General features: G+C 35.9%; 1 protein-coding gene across 1 annotated transcript in view; it reads right to left on the bottom strand.

Annotated features, from left to right (window-relative positions):
- Nucleotides 1–18,942, bottom strand: part of LOC111505412 (trace amine-associated receptor 9) — a 466,598-nt gene that overhangs the window by 441,358 nt on the left and 6,298 nt on the right. Inside the window, exon 2 of the mRNA XM_074171620.1 lies at nt 16,540–16,768. Within this exon, the coding sequence (XP_074027721.1) occupies nt 16,540–16,758 (219 nt within the window). The 5' untranslated portion in view covers nt 16,759–16,768. The remainder of the gene's footprint in view (nt 1–16,539; nt 16,769–18,942) is intronic.

Below are 18,942 nucleotides of genomic sequence, written 5' to 3'. Positions count from 1 at the left end.
AATACCAAATAATAATATTAATAATAATGATAATAAACGTCTTTATTGTATTAAATGACATATGATATACAAATGAAATGAAAGTGTTGGCGAAGTCTAGCTCAGAGCTATTCTACTCACCCAACAGGGGTTTGAAAGCCGATTTGAAAAAGAAAGTTCCGAACAACTCCAGAAACTCCTTCGTGACCGTCACACTTCTATCAAAGTCATAGATCTCAGACCAAGAAACCCACAACCTTCAGTTCCCAAAGAGCCACATCTGTCATTTGTAATCAAGGGTGTTCACCTTGATTTCTCGACCGGAGAAATCAGCGGCTTCTTAGAAGCCGCTTCAAGTAATAAAAATTTGGAAGATAACCTCCAAAAAACATGCAAACCTATAACCCTTATTCGCGTCATTACCGCGAATAAGGAACAGTTTACACGCTGTTTGACTCACGGAGTCAATATTCATGGCCGAACCCATGAGTGCGAGGCCTCAAATATCAACCCTCTACCCCCATCCCAAAATACTGTAACATATGCAGTGAAACGAGACATTCGGCAGCGGAATGTCCCACACACAAAACGAAGTGTCCTAACTGCGGTGAGGCACATCCTCCTATGAAATGCACGAAAACATCCAACCCAAAACGTCTTAACTGTGAAGGCGACCATCCCGCCTTCTCACTTAATTGTTCCAAAATGGTTAAAGTCCCAGAGAACCCCCAAGAGGTTGCTCCTATAAAAGTCGAAACTCCCAATACTATCACACCCGTCACACAGCAATTCAAAGCTGTAATCAAAATCCAAAAAACTCTCCTCCTCAATCTCATGCCTGCCATGAGAACTGAAATTCTAGCTCTCACTAATGAACTATGCAAGATAATCCTAGGACACTTTCTCTTCGCCACGGCTAGTGGCAACGAAGTGGACTTCACGTTCACCGATTTGGCAGCTGAACTTAATGGCTAATTGACCAACGGTACGGAATAATGGGCGTTTAATCATCGGTACTGTAAACGCCCAGGACTTAAGTAGAAAAAGATATCATACCAAAACTCTCCTTCAATCCAAGGAATCCAAATCCTTTGTATCACCGACACCCTAACCAAAAACCCTCCCAACTTCTCCGGTTTCAACACAACCCACCGACCAAAAACCAACATTCCCGAGGCATCGCTATTCTATCCAAACGGGGACTAACCTACAAAAACACAACTTTCCACATATACTATCGGAACTCGACTGCCTGGCGATCGACCTACTTTCGAACTCCGGCAACATAACTATCATAGCCTACTACAATCATCCAACTCAATCTGTTTCCAGAGAACTAATCGAATATACATTTCAGATTTCGGGAGATTTCAACTCCCGACATACCCAATTCGGAGATTCTACCTCCAATGCCAACGGCCGTCTTCTAGCCAATCTCCTTCTCGAATACAATCTCTACAGAATTCCCTGCCCCGACCCGACGTATCTGAGCCACCGCGGGGCTTCTATCACCGACCATATCCTGTTTTCTGAGAGCCTGATAGAGATGGTTGATGATCTGGCCTATATCGGTGACACTATTACGTCGGATCACCTCCCCATTATCGTCGAAACTTTCCTAAACTTTCCTATCCCGTCAACCCCTGAAACCATTTCTTACAAAAATCATAAATTTACAGACGTCAAACGATTCCATCTCCTCATCAACAAAAAACTCTCTTCTCTTGACAATCCTCCACTCGACCACCCCAGACAAATTGACGCACAAATTGACTCAATTCAAAAATTATTTCTGATTTAGATGACTTATCCACTCCGACCACAACGAGACGAATCGATCAAACCCACTTCCACCTTTTCTCATAACTCTCATCAAGAGCAAGCGTAAACTCTACAGAACTTTCGTCCGAACTAGAGACCCAGTCCTAAAAACTGAGTTGAATCGACTCAACGCTCGCATACGTCTCCTCATCAACCAATTCACCCAGAAAAGGTGGCTGGAGGAGACTAAAAAACTCGACTACCGAGATGGAACGGCTTTCTGGAACAAATTCAAAGTCCTCACAGAACAAAAACGGAAAACCGACAGTCACCTAGTGATTGACGGTAACATCATTTCCAACCCATCCGACAAAGCAGAAAATCCGAAAATCCGCGAAAATCTCGAACACACCTCCCGTCTCGCTAAAGACTCTCTTTTCGATAACCCTTTTCTTAACCGCATTCACCAGCAAGTGCCTGCACAGCTGGGTAGGCACCCAGGTCAAATTCCCCTCGACGCCAACTGTCCCTTAGGATCCCCATTCAGTGAGGAGGTAGAAATACCACAGAGGTAGAAATACCGCTCCTGGCCGAGACTCGGTTAACCGCCGAATATTGAAAAACCTTCCCGAATCTGCTATTCCTCTCCTCAAACACATCCTTGATGCTTGTCTTGTACACGCCTACTTCCCAAAAGCCTGGAAACAGGCTAACACAATCTTAATCCCAAAACCCCACAAGGATCTCATTAATCTCGACTCATACATACCTATCAGCCTCCTCAGCTGTCTGGGCAAATTGCTGGAACGACTATAGATAAACCGTCTGAACGACTTCCTCATACTTCATAGCATTATCCCTCCCCACCAGCATGGTTTCAGAAACGAACACTCCACTCAGAACGCACTAGTCGAACTACATACCCACATATCCCAAAACATCAACGCATCCTTTTGCACTATTGCAATCTCTCTCGATATTCAAAATGCTTTCGACAAGGGGCACGCGGGCCTGATCTGGAAGCTTATCCAAATTCGTCTTCCTCATTATTTCATCCGACTAGTAGCTTCCTACTTATCTAACCGAAAAATCCGAGTTAAAGTCGGCGAAACCTTATCCTCACCTTTCACTCCAAAAGCCGGAGTCCCCCAGGGCTCAGTCCTCGCTTCCTCCATCATCTATGCTCACGACGTTCCCACAACCCAGAAAATCCTCCAATATGCCAACGATACTATCCTTTACTCTTCCGCTCACAACACCCGTCGCTTGCAAATTCAAGCTCCAAACATGATCGACCATTTCGAGCAGTGGTGCAACAAATGGCGTATCAAAATAAACCCCACTGAAACTCAAACTATCCTATTCCGACATCCTAACAGCTCTACCAGTCCTGAATTGAATCCTGATAACCTGAATCTCAGACTTTTAGGGAAAAACCTCATACTCCGGGATTCGGTTTCCTACTTGGAGGTCACCTTCACGAGGACCCTCAATTGGGAGACCGACCTGAGAGAGACACTGGACAGAGTCCGAAAGAGAGCCAACCTGCTAAAAGCTCTGAGAGGCAAGCTCGGGGGATGCGACAGTAAAACTCTCCTTCACACTTATAAAACTTTCATATGACCAGTCCTAGACTACAAAACGATGATATACTGTACGCTCCCCCCGAGTCTATCCCACCGTATCCTTACAACCGAGAGAAGAATCCTTCGTAATATACATGACCTTCACTACCGATACCCATCCCTAAACCTATACAAACTCACCAATACTACAACTATCAACCAACGATTTCAGGAACTTCAGGGACGATATGCGACCAGAACGATGAGCAGCAACAACACCGATGACATCAATTCGCTCACAACGCCTTGGACTCCCCGTGGAGGATCCAAAAGGATACCCAGGAAAAAGCTCTCCTTTTCCCCAGCCAGACTCCTGGGAGCAATGGAAGACCCGCCGGAGCCAATCCAGGATATCCTAGAGAAATTCCCACTGGAAATCAGATGGCGAATAGCAGCGTCCCTGAAAGAGCCGAAATCCGAAGTGACTCACCCCCAACAGCCCCGGCCTAAGAACCCGTACCGAAACACCTACAACACCACGACCACTGCAACGGACCCGGACCACCCTACGGATCAACGGAACAAACCTGTTAAAGAAGCGGAACACTGAACAACTTAACAGTAGACAACACACACAAAACAACAAAACAATAACACCAACACACAACACAACACATACGCCACACTTACCCTGGAGAGGCATTAGCCTATAGCAGGGCCCCACACACACACCTAACAAATGAATTGAATAAACGATTTCCATTCATTCCCTATAAGATCAATCCGTAGCTCAATGCAGATTGTACAAGTCCAAAGAACGCTAATTTAAATATGTCTAATGATGTGTGCCCTTGAGTTGTCTGATAATAAAGAAAATTGTATTTACTTTATTTGTTATATCATTAATATGAGGTTCCCATGTCATATTTTGGTCTATTATGATACCCAGAAATTCAATGAAATTTATGATGATAATGATAATAGTTGAAGCATATGAAAGGACTCAATATAATAGTAATGGTGGTTAATTATTTGTAATTTGTTCTTATCACTATTTCTTACATAATACATTGTATTTATGAAAAAGGACAAAATCAAACAGTCATTAAATATCTCTTTTTGAAAGGTAATACACCTGAGCAAATCGAAGATCAGTTGGATCTGTGTATGAGGACTCTGCACCATCATTTACCACAGTGAAATTTCGGGCAGTTGAATTTAGACGTATTCGTACAAGCTTGGGAGACGTTGAACGTTCGGGACGTCCAAAAACTGCAACTACCGACGAAAACATCGCTAAAGTTCACCAAATGTTGCGAGACGACCGCCAAATTGAAGTGAGAGAGACAGCAGAGGTTATGAACATTTCAAAAGAACATGTTTGTCATATATCAAATCAATATTCAGGCATTTGCTCATGTTAGACTAGAAAAGTGTTCAAATGAACATTTCCAACGCTCTGTTGGCGCTGTTTGCGCGAAATAAGTCCGAGTTTTGGCGCTGTAGATGAAATTTGTAAACATCATTACACGCTCGAAATAAAAATACAGTCCAAACAGAGGACTGCAAAGGGGAAACTGGCTCCAAAAAAAATGTTTTTTGGCTGGGAAAGTGATAGCGACTGTTTTTTGCGATAGTCATGGAGTTATTTTGAGTGATTACCTTCAAGAAGAAAAAAACATCACAGGAGCATACTACGCATTATCACTTGATAATTAATCTAAAAGCAGTACTTGCGGAAAAACGGCAACATTCGCAGAAAAAAAATCCTGTTTCACCAAGACAACGTACCGTCTCACACCTCACCGGTTGACTTCGCGAACAATTATTTTACAGTGAAAAACGCTGAGTACTTTTTGGACGCCTTTTAGAGATGGAAGCATCGCTGGAAAAAGTATGTACAGTTTTTTAGATTGTTTTTTGAAGAAACAATCTGAAATAATGTCTTATATCTTTGTTTGGTCGGAAACTTTTCAGACCACCCTATTTTCTATTGAAAATTTTCAATAACATTCTACCAAAAATGTAAGTATGTGAAAAAAAAAAAAGAAATACCATTATAGTTATGTCAATAGTAAAACATTTCAAGGTTTGAAGAAAGAACAATTCCACAGTTTTCATAAAAATTTGGAACTGTTTGGCAACATTAACAAAAAATTGTTCCTCGAGCACCAGTGAAAGGACCAATGACTTTCATTTCACCATTATTTCACATTTCTCTTTGAAAAATTTGATGGTTTTTCTAGATGAACTGAACTGAGAGAGATAGCAGAGGTTATGAAGATGTCAAAAGAACGTGTTCGTCATATATCATATCAACATTTTGGAATGATGATGCTATCTGCGTGTATGCCGCGTTTGCGTACTCAAAATAAAAACCAATCAAAAACAAAACGAACCAAAAAACAAAACAAAAACAAAACAGAACACAAACGAAACAATACAAAACCGAAACATATTCAAACAGGATGCTTGTTACGTGATATTTGTTATACAAAAAGTATATTTGTTATACAAAAAGTATAATAAATTTACTCTAAATAGGCACAATGCGTACGGCAGCTCTTCGTCGGTATGCTTTCGTTAGGAAAAAATAGTTGGTATGCCATTATTTCACATTTCGTCGGTATGCATTATGTGTTTCGTTCAAAAAAAATCTTAGTATCCTATTATTTCAGCATTTATTTTGTATAGACACATGGCGAAAATAAAATTGCTTGTGAACGGATGATTGGAGGAGAGCAGAATCAAATATATGATAAAACAGATCTGAGAGCAAAGAAACAGTAAAAACAAAACAAAAACAGAAACAAAAATAGAAACGAAATATTCCAGTACTGCTGAATAAATATAACAGAAGAAAAATAAAAATGAAACAAAACAAAACAGAAACAAAACACAAACATAACAGAAAAGAGCTTCATAGAGCAATAGCCGTCTCTACGAAAACCTTCACACTTGGACGGATCGATTGCAGCTTGAGAAATGGTTTTGATGCAGATGCTGTAGAACATGTTCTTCCTTACGAATCATACAGAGAGTTGTCCTGAATATCTTGCGAAGAAAATCGAATCAGATAATTCAGGAAACACTGACTGAACAAAAATGGAGAAAGTGAAAATTAAAAAAGAAATGAAAACATAAAACAGTTCTTATTAATATGGTGTTTTCTGTGAAAATTCATATCAAAGGGCTACAAGGAAAATGAAGAGTGACCTAAATCAAGAATCAAGAATGTATATAAAGGTTCTACAAGTGATTAAGTTACCATTTCCTTCAACCCATCAAGGAAATCACACTGTTTGAAGAATAATCGATGGTTTTTCCTTCTGCTTTCCACCTTATGTTGCCTTCTCCGATCCAGACCGTTTTTGCCTGGCCTATGCATGGAGTAAAGTCTCATGCCAAAAAGTCGTGAGCTTCTCTCTAATAATCATATCAGATCCTTCAGGTCTGTTTCTAGCAAGATCTACCTTTCTTTTCAGTTCATATGACAGAAATTACACGAGAATAATATTGACAGTAAATTTCTCACATTTTCATCAAACTGAAACGAAAGCCTTCAGAGAGTATAGTTTTCAATCTGTAAATAGAAATATCATGAGGTGTTGACTGGCTGTTTTCCGAGAAAACCGAGTCATTAGTCTATTTTCCATATTCCTTTTTTATTTCCCTTCAATTAGAGAATCAAAGCTGGTGCAATTTGTAAACATATATTATAAAAGTATAATTAGCATTGACAGTCTCATTGTCCTTGTTCATATTAGGCAGATTACTTGTTTCGCATTCGATTCCGAAATTGTTTATGTGACAAGCAAAAATACGCTGATTTTCCAAAGAGGTCGGTCCCCAAAAAGAACCGGAAGAATTGTATAATAAATGTAACTACAATATTCATTATGACGTATCTTATTTGAATTATGATAACTAATAAAATTCTCTAATCGATTTCGAAATGATTGAAAAAGAAGCAACCGTTAATTGAAAAGTGTGTGAAATAATTTCATTTCTTCGAATGGGTGGCTAGTTGAATACCCATCAGATGCAGAAAAATGAAGATTTTAATAGAACAAGATTGTTCGAATTATAGTACTCGCTAAATGCAGAAATTCTGTTTTAACTACATTGCATAGTTATCACATGCGAATGGTGAAAATGAAAGCTTTTGCGCGCTCTTACGTGTGGTGACCTTCCATAGATCATATAGATATCTAAGCGATAAATCGTAAATCTTGGGCAGTTCACAATAATAATCCACCTGAATCCAACTTGATTGTTTGGAAATGGTCCCATCCGCCCTGTGACCATTTCCAAACAATCCTTATGCTGATTTTTTTGGCCCTGTTTTAAACAAAAATCCTTTAGTAATTGGAGACGACAAATGGATTGAGTGTGTGAAAATGAACAGTATGAGAGCGATATTAACGAAGCGTGTATTTCGTAACATATTCAGTAGATTTGGACTTCCGTTTGTGTTATGTACGGACAATGCAAAAACATTCGTTTCTGGCGAATTCCAAAATTTTTTGCGTTTCGGTGGAATAAAACACACAAAGAGAGCTTCGTATCATTCATCCACAAACGGACTCGCCGTGAGCACTGTTAAAATTATGGAAAACGCGATATATAAATGACGTTTCGATAATAAAACTTGACTTGATTATGAATCGTTTTTCATTTCAGTAAAGGGATTTATTTATTTATTTATTTATTTATTCATCCAAACAGGCTGATTAGCCTAATTACATGGATATAACAAAAAAAAAACAAAAATTTTAGTTCAATACTGATACATATACAATAAAATTAATACTAAAAATAGCAGCATAATGTTTACACAACCCTAACTGACAATATACCAGAATGACAGGGAGACGTTATTCAGAAATACTAACCAAATAATTCAATATCAACTGGCGAAAACTGTTTTGCGATAAAGTCCAGTCCAATGATATTAAAACACCTGTTTGATTAGCCAATCGGAGCATGTATACAAGAGAAGATCTAGATCCATATAAATTTACAGGATAGTTAAATTCAAATGATGAACGTGTGCGTCGCAGCGGTACATTAAAAGGTATTAACGATAGAATTTCCGGACAATTTATTCTATTGTTTAAGATTTTATACAAAAATATCATAATATTCAAACAACGTCTTTGCTGTAGAGATAATATTTTAAATTCTGCTCTAAGTGTTGATGTTCGTACCGTTCTATAATCTGGCCATTTATGATATTTTTTGAAATACAGATATCTCAGCAATTTATTTTGCACTTTTTCTATATCACCTAATAGCGTTGCATTCTCGTTTGACCAAACTTCGGATGCATACTCAAGTTTGGGCCGAACTAAGGTATAATAAAGTAATTTAATAGTTTTATTACTGTTGAAATGTCTACTTTCTCTAATTATATATCCTAACATTCGATTAGCAGATTTGATGACATTGTAGATATGGTTGGCAAAGGAAAATGTGTTATTATAGGTTACTCCCAAATCTTTAACTTCCTCTACACGCTCCAATGCTTCATTGTCCATTGTGTAATCAAAAATAACTGGGTGCTTGATCCTATGTATAGTTAAGACATGGCATTTATTTATGTTGAATGAAAGTTTGTTGTCGTTACTCCATTTCACTATATTGTTTACATCTTTCTGTAGGAGTATACAGTCCCTCACCGTTTTTACATTTTTAAAAACTCTAAAATCGTCTGCGAAAAGCAAACCGGATGAATAATTCAACACTGAAGGTAGATCATTAATAAACAATGAAAACAATAGAGGCCCCAAATTAGAGCCTTGTGGGACTCCGGAAGTTATAGGAAACTTTGACGACATATTTTGATTGTGCTTAACCATGAAGAATCTATTTTGTAGGTAATTTGATAATAACTGCAATGTCCCTCCTATTACTCCATACTTTCCCAATTTATATAGTAATACATCGTGATTCACCTGATCAAATGCTTTCCTGAAATCAGTATACACTATATCCAATTGAGACTTGTTTCCAAAACATTCAGAGACAAAATTACTGAACAGAAATAGATTAGATCTAATTGATTTATTACCCATAAAACCATGCTGCTCTGAAACAATATATTTATTGGCATATTGATTTAACTTTGTATGAATAATTTGTTCAAATAATTTTGCTGGGGAACATAGTATTGAAATAGGCCTGTAGTTCTCTATATCTTTTTTATCGTTCGATTTATGTATGGGAGTAACTATAGATGTTTTCCAAATAGATGGAAAAGTTTTGCTAGTTATTATTAGGTTGAAAATATGAAGCAATGGTGTTCTGAGCCATTCATGACAGCCTTTAAGTATATATGGCGGTATACCATCCACTCCAGCTGACTTTTTTGGTTTAATTTTTTTTGCCGCATTATCGAAATCAGATTCATCTAAACGATTTATTACAAATGTATCATTACAATAAACATCAGAATCTTCAGAGTTTACAGTATATGAGGCTTGTTGTTGGCAAAACGTGGAAGAGAAAAATGTTGCAAAGTATTCTGTAGTTTCATTAGCTAATACTTCATTTCCCTGGTAGTAGAAAGAATTTAAATTCGGAGAATTATTTTGTTTATTATTAACATAATTCCAGAAGGAATTAATATCAGTATCTATATTATCCTCCAATCTTTTGAAGTACTTTTGTTCCTCTTTTTTTATTGAATTTTTCAACTCTTTCCTAATATTTTTATACTTTTCATTGAATTGATTGGACAAATATCTCAATTTGAAACATCGATTTTTTTCCTTTAGTAATAATTTGATTTCTTTTGAAAACCAGGCAGGGTATTTGCTCATTTTACTAGTATTAGTACAGTACGTTGGAACACATTTCGCAACAATTGCCCCCCATGTACTGTAAAATTTGTGTAAAGCTGTTTCTACATTATTATCATTCAAAACCTCGTACCAATCTGTATTTCTGACATTCGTACTTAAAGCAAAGAAATCTGCATTTTTGTAATTATATTTCACCTCGTTACACTTTTGTGTAGATTGCTTAATATTAAAACTTTTTGAAACATTGATATTTATATTCAAGGAAGGGTGATAGTTATCCTCTTTTACAAACGGTAATGAATCTCTTTCAACTGAACATTTACCTATAGAACTTTCCGGACCTAGTACCAAGTCTAATATTTTCCCTTGTGTATTCTGAATGTTATTCAACTGTGAAAAGTTATTAAATTCTAAGAAATCTTGTAACATATTGTATTTTTGTAAATTACTATCATGTATATTGAAATCACCAATAACATAAACTTTTTCGTTATCATATATTTGGTCCTGTAAAAAATTAAATGCCGTTTCAACTATTTGAACTGTACTACTGGGAGATAAATAAATTACACATAAGGTATATTTCTGATTACTTACTTTGAAAGTGATTGATATTGCCTCAAAATCTCTCCTATATCTGTTAACATGCAGAACTTTATATGATTTTTTGAGCGCAATAAAAACTCCCCCACCAGTAGTCAAATTAGTGTATTGTAAATTTCTATCAGATCTTATCAGATTGTACCGCTGTACGTCAACTATTTCACCATCTTGTATGTTCTCCTGTAACCATGACTCAACAGCTATAATGATATCAAAATCCTCGACAAGACTTCTCCCAAAAAACTCATTACTCTTTGTATTTAGTCCCCTGCAATTCTGGTAATAAACATTCAGGTCATATGTACCTATTCTGCTACGATTTTTATTGCATTGGTGAGCTCTAAATATCAAATTAAACTATTTCAAATTGAATTTGGATTCAACAGTTTGGAATCAACAGAGTTACAGATATTTGAATTTTCATAATACCAAATTGAGTGCTACTTAATAAAATAAATGAAGAATAAAATAAAAAAATATTTCCGTTTAGAAATTCTAACTTCAAAGCAAATCAATAACAACTTTAAATTCCAGTGTGAAGAAATGCAAACATTTTTATCAATGACTTTTTACTCTACACAAAAAGTCCTATTCCATGTCTACTTCTCGGTTTATCAGTTTAACAGTGTTGTCAACTCTAGCATATATTTTGCCATTCCTAGACCATACGTTTCTGGCTCCATATTTCGATTTGGCTTTTCCTTGGATTTTGTAGCGTGCATCAGACAGATCTTCGTTTATGAACATTGACGTTCCTTTCAGATTTTTCTTGGCTGAGAATATCTCATTCCGTTTTAGACACGACACAAAGGTAAGCAGTACCACTCTAGGACTGGGCTTATTATGAGAATTAGTAATTTTTCCCATGCGAAATACGTTACTTATATCATTCGCCGTAGTTTCGACTTTCAGTACACTATTCAACAAATTGAGTACCTTGGTAAGTAAATTTTCTCTCATTTCTTCCTCTAATCCAATTATCCTCAGAGAATTTAGCTTCAATTTTTGTTCGATCCTATCCATTCTATCATTTAAGGACACCATTTCATTTTTATTCGCTTCGACTGTCTGTTCCAGTGATGAAAATTTATCGAATAGGGTATTTAACTTTTTGCCTATTTTCTCGAATTGTTTTTCAAATTGTTTCTCCAGATGTTCCTCAATCATGTTTGATAATCTGGGTGATAATTTATTTAGGATAGCATCCACCATACTATCGTCCACTTGTCCACTTCTTGTTTTGGACATTTTCTTGGAGATATGACAACAATGTACAGGTAATTCAAACCAAAATTTCAAATTGCGTTCTAATGTTATTCTTTTTTTACACTGCAGTGCACTTTTAAAAGCTACAAATAATATTCTATTCACATCAGAGGGTCAATTGAAAGTCACAAAAACAAACCACTAACTATTGAAAAATCTCTGGAGCTCACCTTGATAGGTGTTCACAGCAGCACAGTCATGCTATTTATGGGATACCCCAGATTCCTCAACAGGGGAGATGCCTTCCAAAATTTTATTGGGTGTACTCTGCGCACAAAGTTCGATTCATTATAACGTTCGAGAAAACAAATTGTTGAAGATCGCCAACATAAGCATCATCGAGGAAACAGAAAATTTAAGTTTGATATGTATAATCAAGTGTGGGTTCGTGATAAAAAAATTATTGCTTTGTTGCTGTGAGGGTGTAATTATTGAAAACCTTGGCCGTAGAACCTACATCGTGAAAACAGACACTGGAATGATATGGAAACGGCACGTTGGTCAGTTGACATGTGGATATCCGTAAAAAATTATAAAGAAAACTGTCAGCTAGAAAACCAAACTGAGAAATAAGTTTCAATCATTCCAAAATCTAGTATCTATGTAAATGTGAACTAACCAAATTTAGATGAAGTGACTTTGACTGCTTTGAGTGTCATATATGTTAAATCTTCAGAGAGTGATAGTGACCTGAAAGAGAACATGAACACGAGGCGGACGCTACGATGTAGGGAAATTAAAAAACCAGAAAGACACGTATAGGATATTCACGTTAAGTAAAGAATGGCGTCATTTTTGGTGATTTTGTATATCCGATATAACAACTTTGAAATTCCCATGAAACGGTTGAATAGCAATGAAACTAGTGAAATTTCATTTTGTAAGTTGATCAACTGCTAGTGAAATTTCAGACGTTGTCGAATCGAAAATCACTCGAAAATTATTAGTCTTTCTTTTCTTATCACTCGATTCCACTCGAATCCAAGTACAGATAAGACAGCATTTAGCCGACCACTCACTATTGCCTGTTGTTCAATCTGGCTTTCGTAAAGGCTACAGCTGTACGACAGCCTTACTTAATATAGTCGATGATATCATTGCCTCAATGGATAAAGGTCTGTGTGCAATATTGGTACTGCTGGATTTCAGCAGAGCATTTGACACTATCAACTTCAAATTACTGCTTAATATTTTGCACTATATAGGTTTTTCAGAATCGGCTGTTGGCCTTATACAAAATTACTTAGACAATCGTAAACAGTGTGTAAAAATTGAATCAAATCAGTCCGAATATATGACATTGAACTCGGGGGTGCCTCAAGGTTCAATCCTGGGCCCTTTACTTTTTTCTGTGTATACCATCAATTTAATAAAATCTTTGGAACAATGTAAGATTCATGTCTATGCTGATGATACACAGATTTATCACACTTTTCCTCCGCAGTTAGCAGATAATGCTTCTGAAATAATTAATAGGGAACTGGCGACGTTCATTAATTTTGCTTCTAAACATTGTTTACTAATAAATTGCGCTAAATCTAAAGTAATGTTATTCGGTTCTATGTATAATCGGGCTAGATTTCAGTTTCCTATTAATATAGAAATTAATAATGAATTGATCCCTGTTGTTGAAGAAGCTAAAAACCTAGGCATTATCATAGAGGCAGACCTAAGATTCGAAAAACATGTTAATCAATTGATTCGACGGGCATATGGTTCACTAAAACTGATTTATGGAAACAGGCATTTAATTCCTCGAAAAATCAAAATGAAACTGTGCGAAACATTAGTTTTATCACATTTTAATTTCGCTGACTCTGTCTATGGTCCGAACTTAACAACTATTTACAAAAATAAAATTCAAAAAGTGCAGAATTCCTGTTTGAGGCTAATATACGGCGTGAGGAAAAATCAGAGAATATCACATAAATTAATTGAGATTGGATGGTTGAATATGGAAAATAGAAGAGTTCATCATGCGGTCACTTTATATTACAAAATTATTCTATCTAAAACTCCTTCATATTTGTACAACAAAATATCTTTCAGGACAGACATACATAATTTAAATCTACGATTTAAAGGATTATTATCCCCACCTAAATTCAAAACTGAAATGTTCAGACGATCTTTCACCTACCAAATTTATAATTTATATAATTCCGTTCCTGAAAGTTTGAAGAACCTCAGTATTACTTGCTTCAGATCAGAATATAAAAATAAGTTATTCAAAACACAAGTCTAGATACCCCTCTGCCCCGCTGCCAAACCAACAAACATAACGATTTTCGTCACTTATCACTCATTTCTCTCATTGTCTATTTGTCAATTACATGTACAAACGCATATGAATTCTTCGACGCACTGTATTAGGGTTAAGTGGAAGAACATTTTCGTAGTAAAACTATCGTTTGTCTGCAGAAAATGAACTTCGCCCTTTATTTTCAGAAATGTTTTTATTTTTTTTTGCATACAATGTTAAAATCTATATGTATATTATTTGAAAATAATAAAAACCTTTATTATTATTATTATTATTATTATTATATATTCAATAGCATTTTCGAAACAGTATATACAAATAGTATACTTCCACTAACTATGGTAGAGACGTAAGTTATATTAATTGTTTCAATTACCTATATACCTCTATAAGAACTAAAAAAAAATTATACAGCGAATATATAAATGTTGGCTTGGATTGAATATTTGTTGATTGTTGATGTCAGAGGGTTGCAGATGCCTTGAAGTTGAGTATTACAGTATTACAGTAGTATTACTTACTACTGTAAACCGTATTGCGACTAAATCTAATAGAGGTGATGTATTCAGCAATCCATCGAAACAGCAAAACGAGTGAAACCACTGGTAGATTTTGATGATTTCGATCAAACTCCCTTTCTAATGGGAGAATGATATGTACAAAACCAGTAAGGATTTTGTATTGATTTAGTCAATATACAATATCTGACGACAACAATAATTTCAGAAAAACATATCAATTGGAAAACTTTGAAAGATGAACTGAAAGAACGTGATCTTTTCAAATGCTATAAGACATCTTTATGAAAATTCTGAAGAAATTGGTTTCACATACAAAAAAGATGATCCACGCCGTGGTTTGATGGAGCTGCCTAGTATTGCTATGAAACGTATACACTTTTTACATGATTACATAAAACTTTACGCTTGTTTGTATTCTTGGGTGAAACTTGGGTATTCTGGTAAGGTTTCAACGTAAAAAGTGTCAAGAACACTAAAGTTGGTGGTGCAAGGTAAATACAACCATGAAATGAAAACAAAATACACTAGCTAATTTTTTTTATTTCAAGATATATTGTAGTTAATACTTGATGCAGCACCGGTTTTATTCGTGGAGAAGACTTAATTATCTGTTTAAAACCAAGAATTGTGATTATCACGGAGAAATGAACCAACAAAATTTTCTGCATTCATTTGAATACCAACTATTATTAATTTTAGAACAGCCTTCAGTATAGTCATAGATGATGTGAGTTATCACAGCACTGTTATTATTGAAGCCCTAACAACAGCATCGAAGGAAGCTGATATCCAAGAATGTTTATCAAATAATATCATTCCCTTCGAAAATACTTTTCTCAAACCACAATTGTTGGATTTAGTTGCAAAGTAAATGAGATTGTTATTTAAACTGAATCAATACACTAAACATTTACATTGCAGGAATAAACCATCACCTATATATGAAGCTGATACGCTTGTAGAAAAATATGGGCATCAAGTGCTTCGTTTTCCACCGTGTCACTGCATGTTTGATCCCATCGAACATATCTGGGGATAAACAAAAAATTTTTTATAGGGATAATGTGAGAAGAGATGGCACTTCAGCTGACAAATCCTGGGCTATATGAAAAGAATCTTTAGACAAAGCTAGACCTGATGTATGGGCTGCAACTATTCGACATACCGAACAGAACATAAAATTATATTGGGATAGAGAAGTTGGGTTTGGCAGGGCCTCTTATAATAAATTTCGATTCTGATGATGATTGTGACAATAATGATGAAGAGTTATAATTGAAAAATATATTTAAATAAAATATTTCATTTTTAATTACTCATTATGAAAAAAAGTGCCACTCTAATTGTATTTCAACTAAGTAAGTTAATAGTAAGTAAGGTTAATAGCAATAAAACAAATTAACAGTACAAACAAATTTGAAAGTTCGAAATAGTGCACATGTTGGCAACTCCGTAACTTATCATCTTTCGACGCCATTCTCTTCTTAACGTGAATACCTAGTATTAGTTGATTCTATTGTTCTTTTTTTGTTTTCAAATATGTTATATTTGAAAAAAAGGTGTGATATACTAACTCAAAATCATTAATTTGGATTGTGCTGATTTTCACCGAAGCACAAATAACTAAGTGACTTCTTTGTTACATATCGTTTGGAATTTACCTGTTCTGGAGGCATCAGTAGTTTTCAAATATACGTCGTTTATTAAACAATGTGTTTCATTCATCAACATCAAAAATTCAACATTATCGATAAACATTTTTTCCTGATACTTACTTGAGAATGAATGTACTTAGAGTACCTCCTGCTGTTGATCACCAAGATGAGCAACATATTCGCTCCCAACACTCCCACAGTTATGAACAAAACTATCACCGCTTGGAGAACATCTCCAGGGGTGAGGGCAGAGAAAAACGTGATGTGCAGATAACGGGGGTGAGAGCAACTGCTATTGGCTAACGTCGGTGCTACGAGAATTGTGGCTTTATGTTGCATTTTATGGGTTCTGAAAAAAAAGAAAAATGTTATATTTTTCCAATTTGGAATTTGGATCAATACCCAATTTTCAAAAATGACACATTTGAATTTATTTCAAAGATGATGTTATTGTTGTACGGAAAATGCTATCACTGATGAGATTTCTATACAGACCAAATTGAAGTTTTCATTCACAACATTTTCAATTAGTCAGATGAAATTAAAAAAAATAAGAAACGAGTAGGGATCTGTATCTACTATCTCGAGCCTTTGGTGAGATAGACACAGATATCCAATTAAAAAGGTGCAAAACCTGATGAGCGATTTTACAGAGAAAGCCAGGTTCATCAAGCTAGTCTATCGACTGACTCGAATTTCAGTTATCAAAGTCGAGGTTTGAACAATCGACCTCTTCGGAAGGGGACAATAGCAAGATTGTGAGACTCGAACCTTCCTCACGATAGACCGGAACCAACACTAACTAGGACTAGTGGAGGAGAAACCTAGAAAAAATCTGGAAGGCATATGAATGACGAATGGAGGCCTATAGTGAGCTGCAATGCACACTACCCCTTATCCAAAGAGCAGGTGTCACCTATGAAAAGGTCTACTACGATTCATTGAAACAGGCAATTTAGACATTTTCAAGGTTACCACTGAATCTATCTTGATAAACACAAGACATAACGATGTAATTGAATGTCATGTCATGAAATCTCACGGGACTGTATTATTTTCTAATGACTTTGGAGAAATAGAGTTGGGGAACTCCCAAGCAGCAAAAAAGTCGCTATATACGCTAAAAAGTGAAGAAGCGTCTTGTTGTATATGTTCATTTATATTTCACACTGTATAGGTCATATTTTACCGATGTGTGTAGACAGTGAAGTCTGTCATTCTGTTATCACTTTTGTCATATGCATTTTTGTAATAAGTATTACGTATTTCTTAACAAGAATTTACATATACAGTAGTGGCGACGAGGACGGGATAGAATAAAATGGATTCTAAACAATTCAGTATCCTGATTGAGACTCTTACGGAATCATTACAATGTTCACAAAAATCCAGTTCCCCAGAAGTTATTCCTTTAGAACCTTTTTGCGAAGAAACGGAAACGTGGGACATTTTCATCAAGAGACTAGAGAATTTTTTCAATATGAAAAATTTCACGGGTACCTTGGCAGAGATTGATAATAAGAAGAAAGAATGGTTGAAACATTCCATGGGTACAAAAACATTACAACTTCTATACAATTTGACAAGTCCTGACGATCCGAAAACCAAATCATATGATTCTCTCCAAATTCTAATTAAAGAACATCTCCATCCCAAACCCAGCGTAATCGCGGAAGAAAATCGTTTCACAAGAAGAATACAGCAAGAAGGTGAAAGCATTTCCGATTTTGTAGCAGATCTGAAGAAACTATCAAGAAATTGTGACTTTCGATATCTTTCTTGTAATGCGTCCACAGCTGATAAACATCTACGGCAGCAATTTATTAGTGGACTGAAAAACTCCAGTTGGTTGGAAAAACTAATTCAGCTGAAAGAATCTAACAATACTTTTTCGGATTGTGTTCAAACAGCACATTTGATCCAAATGTCGTCGCCACGACATTTGGATCAAATAGCGCCAACGGAGGTAGATTGGTCGGATAATTACAGAAATATCCGATGTTGCTCTTACGGAAATATATCACCCAATGAAGGCATTAACATATCTACCACTCAAAGCTCCAATCAGGAAACAATGGAAATGGACAATGAACAACAGGAAGGGATTTCTATTTCACTACCGGAGAATGAAGCATCAATTTCTGACTATTCATCTATAGAAAATTCGGATGGCAATAAAGATCAACAAACGAACACATCAAATACTGAGAAGAGCAATCAAGCAGTAAGGCGAGGTACGCGAGTGAGAAAACCTGTGCAAAGATTAAACCTCTAAATAAAGGGGAAGATATATGTTGTATATGTTCATTTATATTTCACACTGTATAGGTCATATTTTACCGATGTGTGTAGACAGTGAAGTCTGTCATTCTGTTATCACTTTTGTCATATGCATTTTTGTAATAAGTATTACGTATTTCTTAACAAGAATTTACATATTATACAATACGTCTGATTTTCGTTTTGAAAACAACGTGTTCGTAATATGTTTGCAATTACAATGTTTGAGTATTGAGATGACAT

The sequence above is a fragment of the Leptinotarsa decemlineata genome, unplaced genomic scaffold (assembly GCF_025532065.1).
Source record: "Leptinotarsa decemlineata unplaced genomic scaffold, Ldec_3_MD MMD2_tig00000026_RagTag_RagTag, whole genome shotgun sequence".
NCBI lineage: Eukaryota > Metazoa > Arthropoda > Insecta > Coleoptera > Chrysomelidae > Leptinotarsa > Leptinotarsa decemlineata.
Note: the sequence above shows the minus strand (reverse complement) of the source record. Positions and strands in the feature narration are given on the sequence as shown.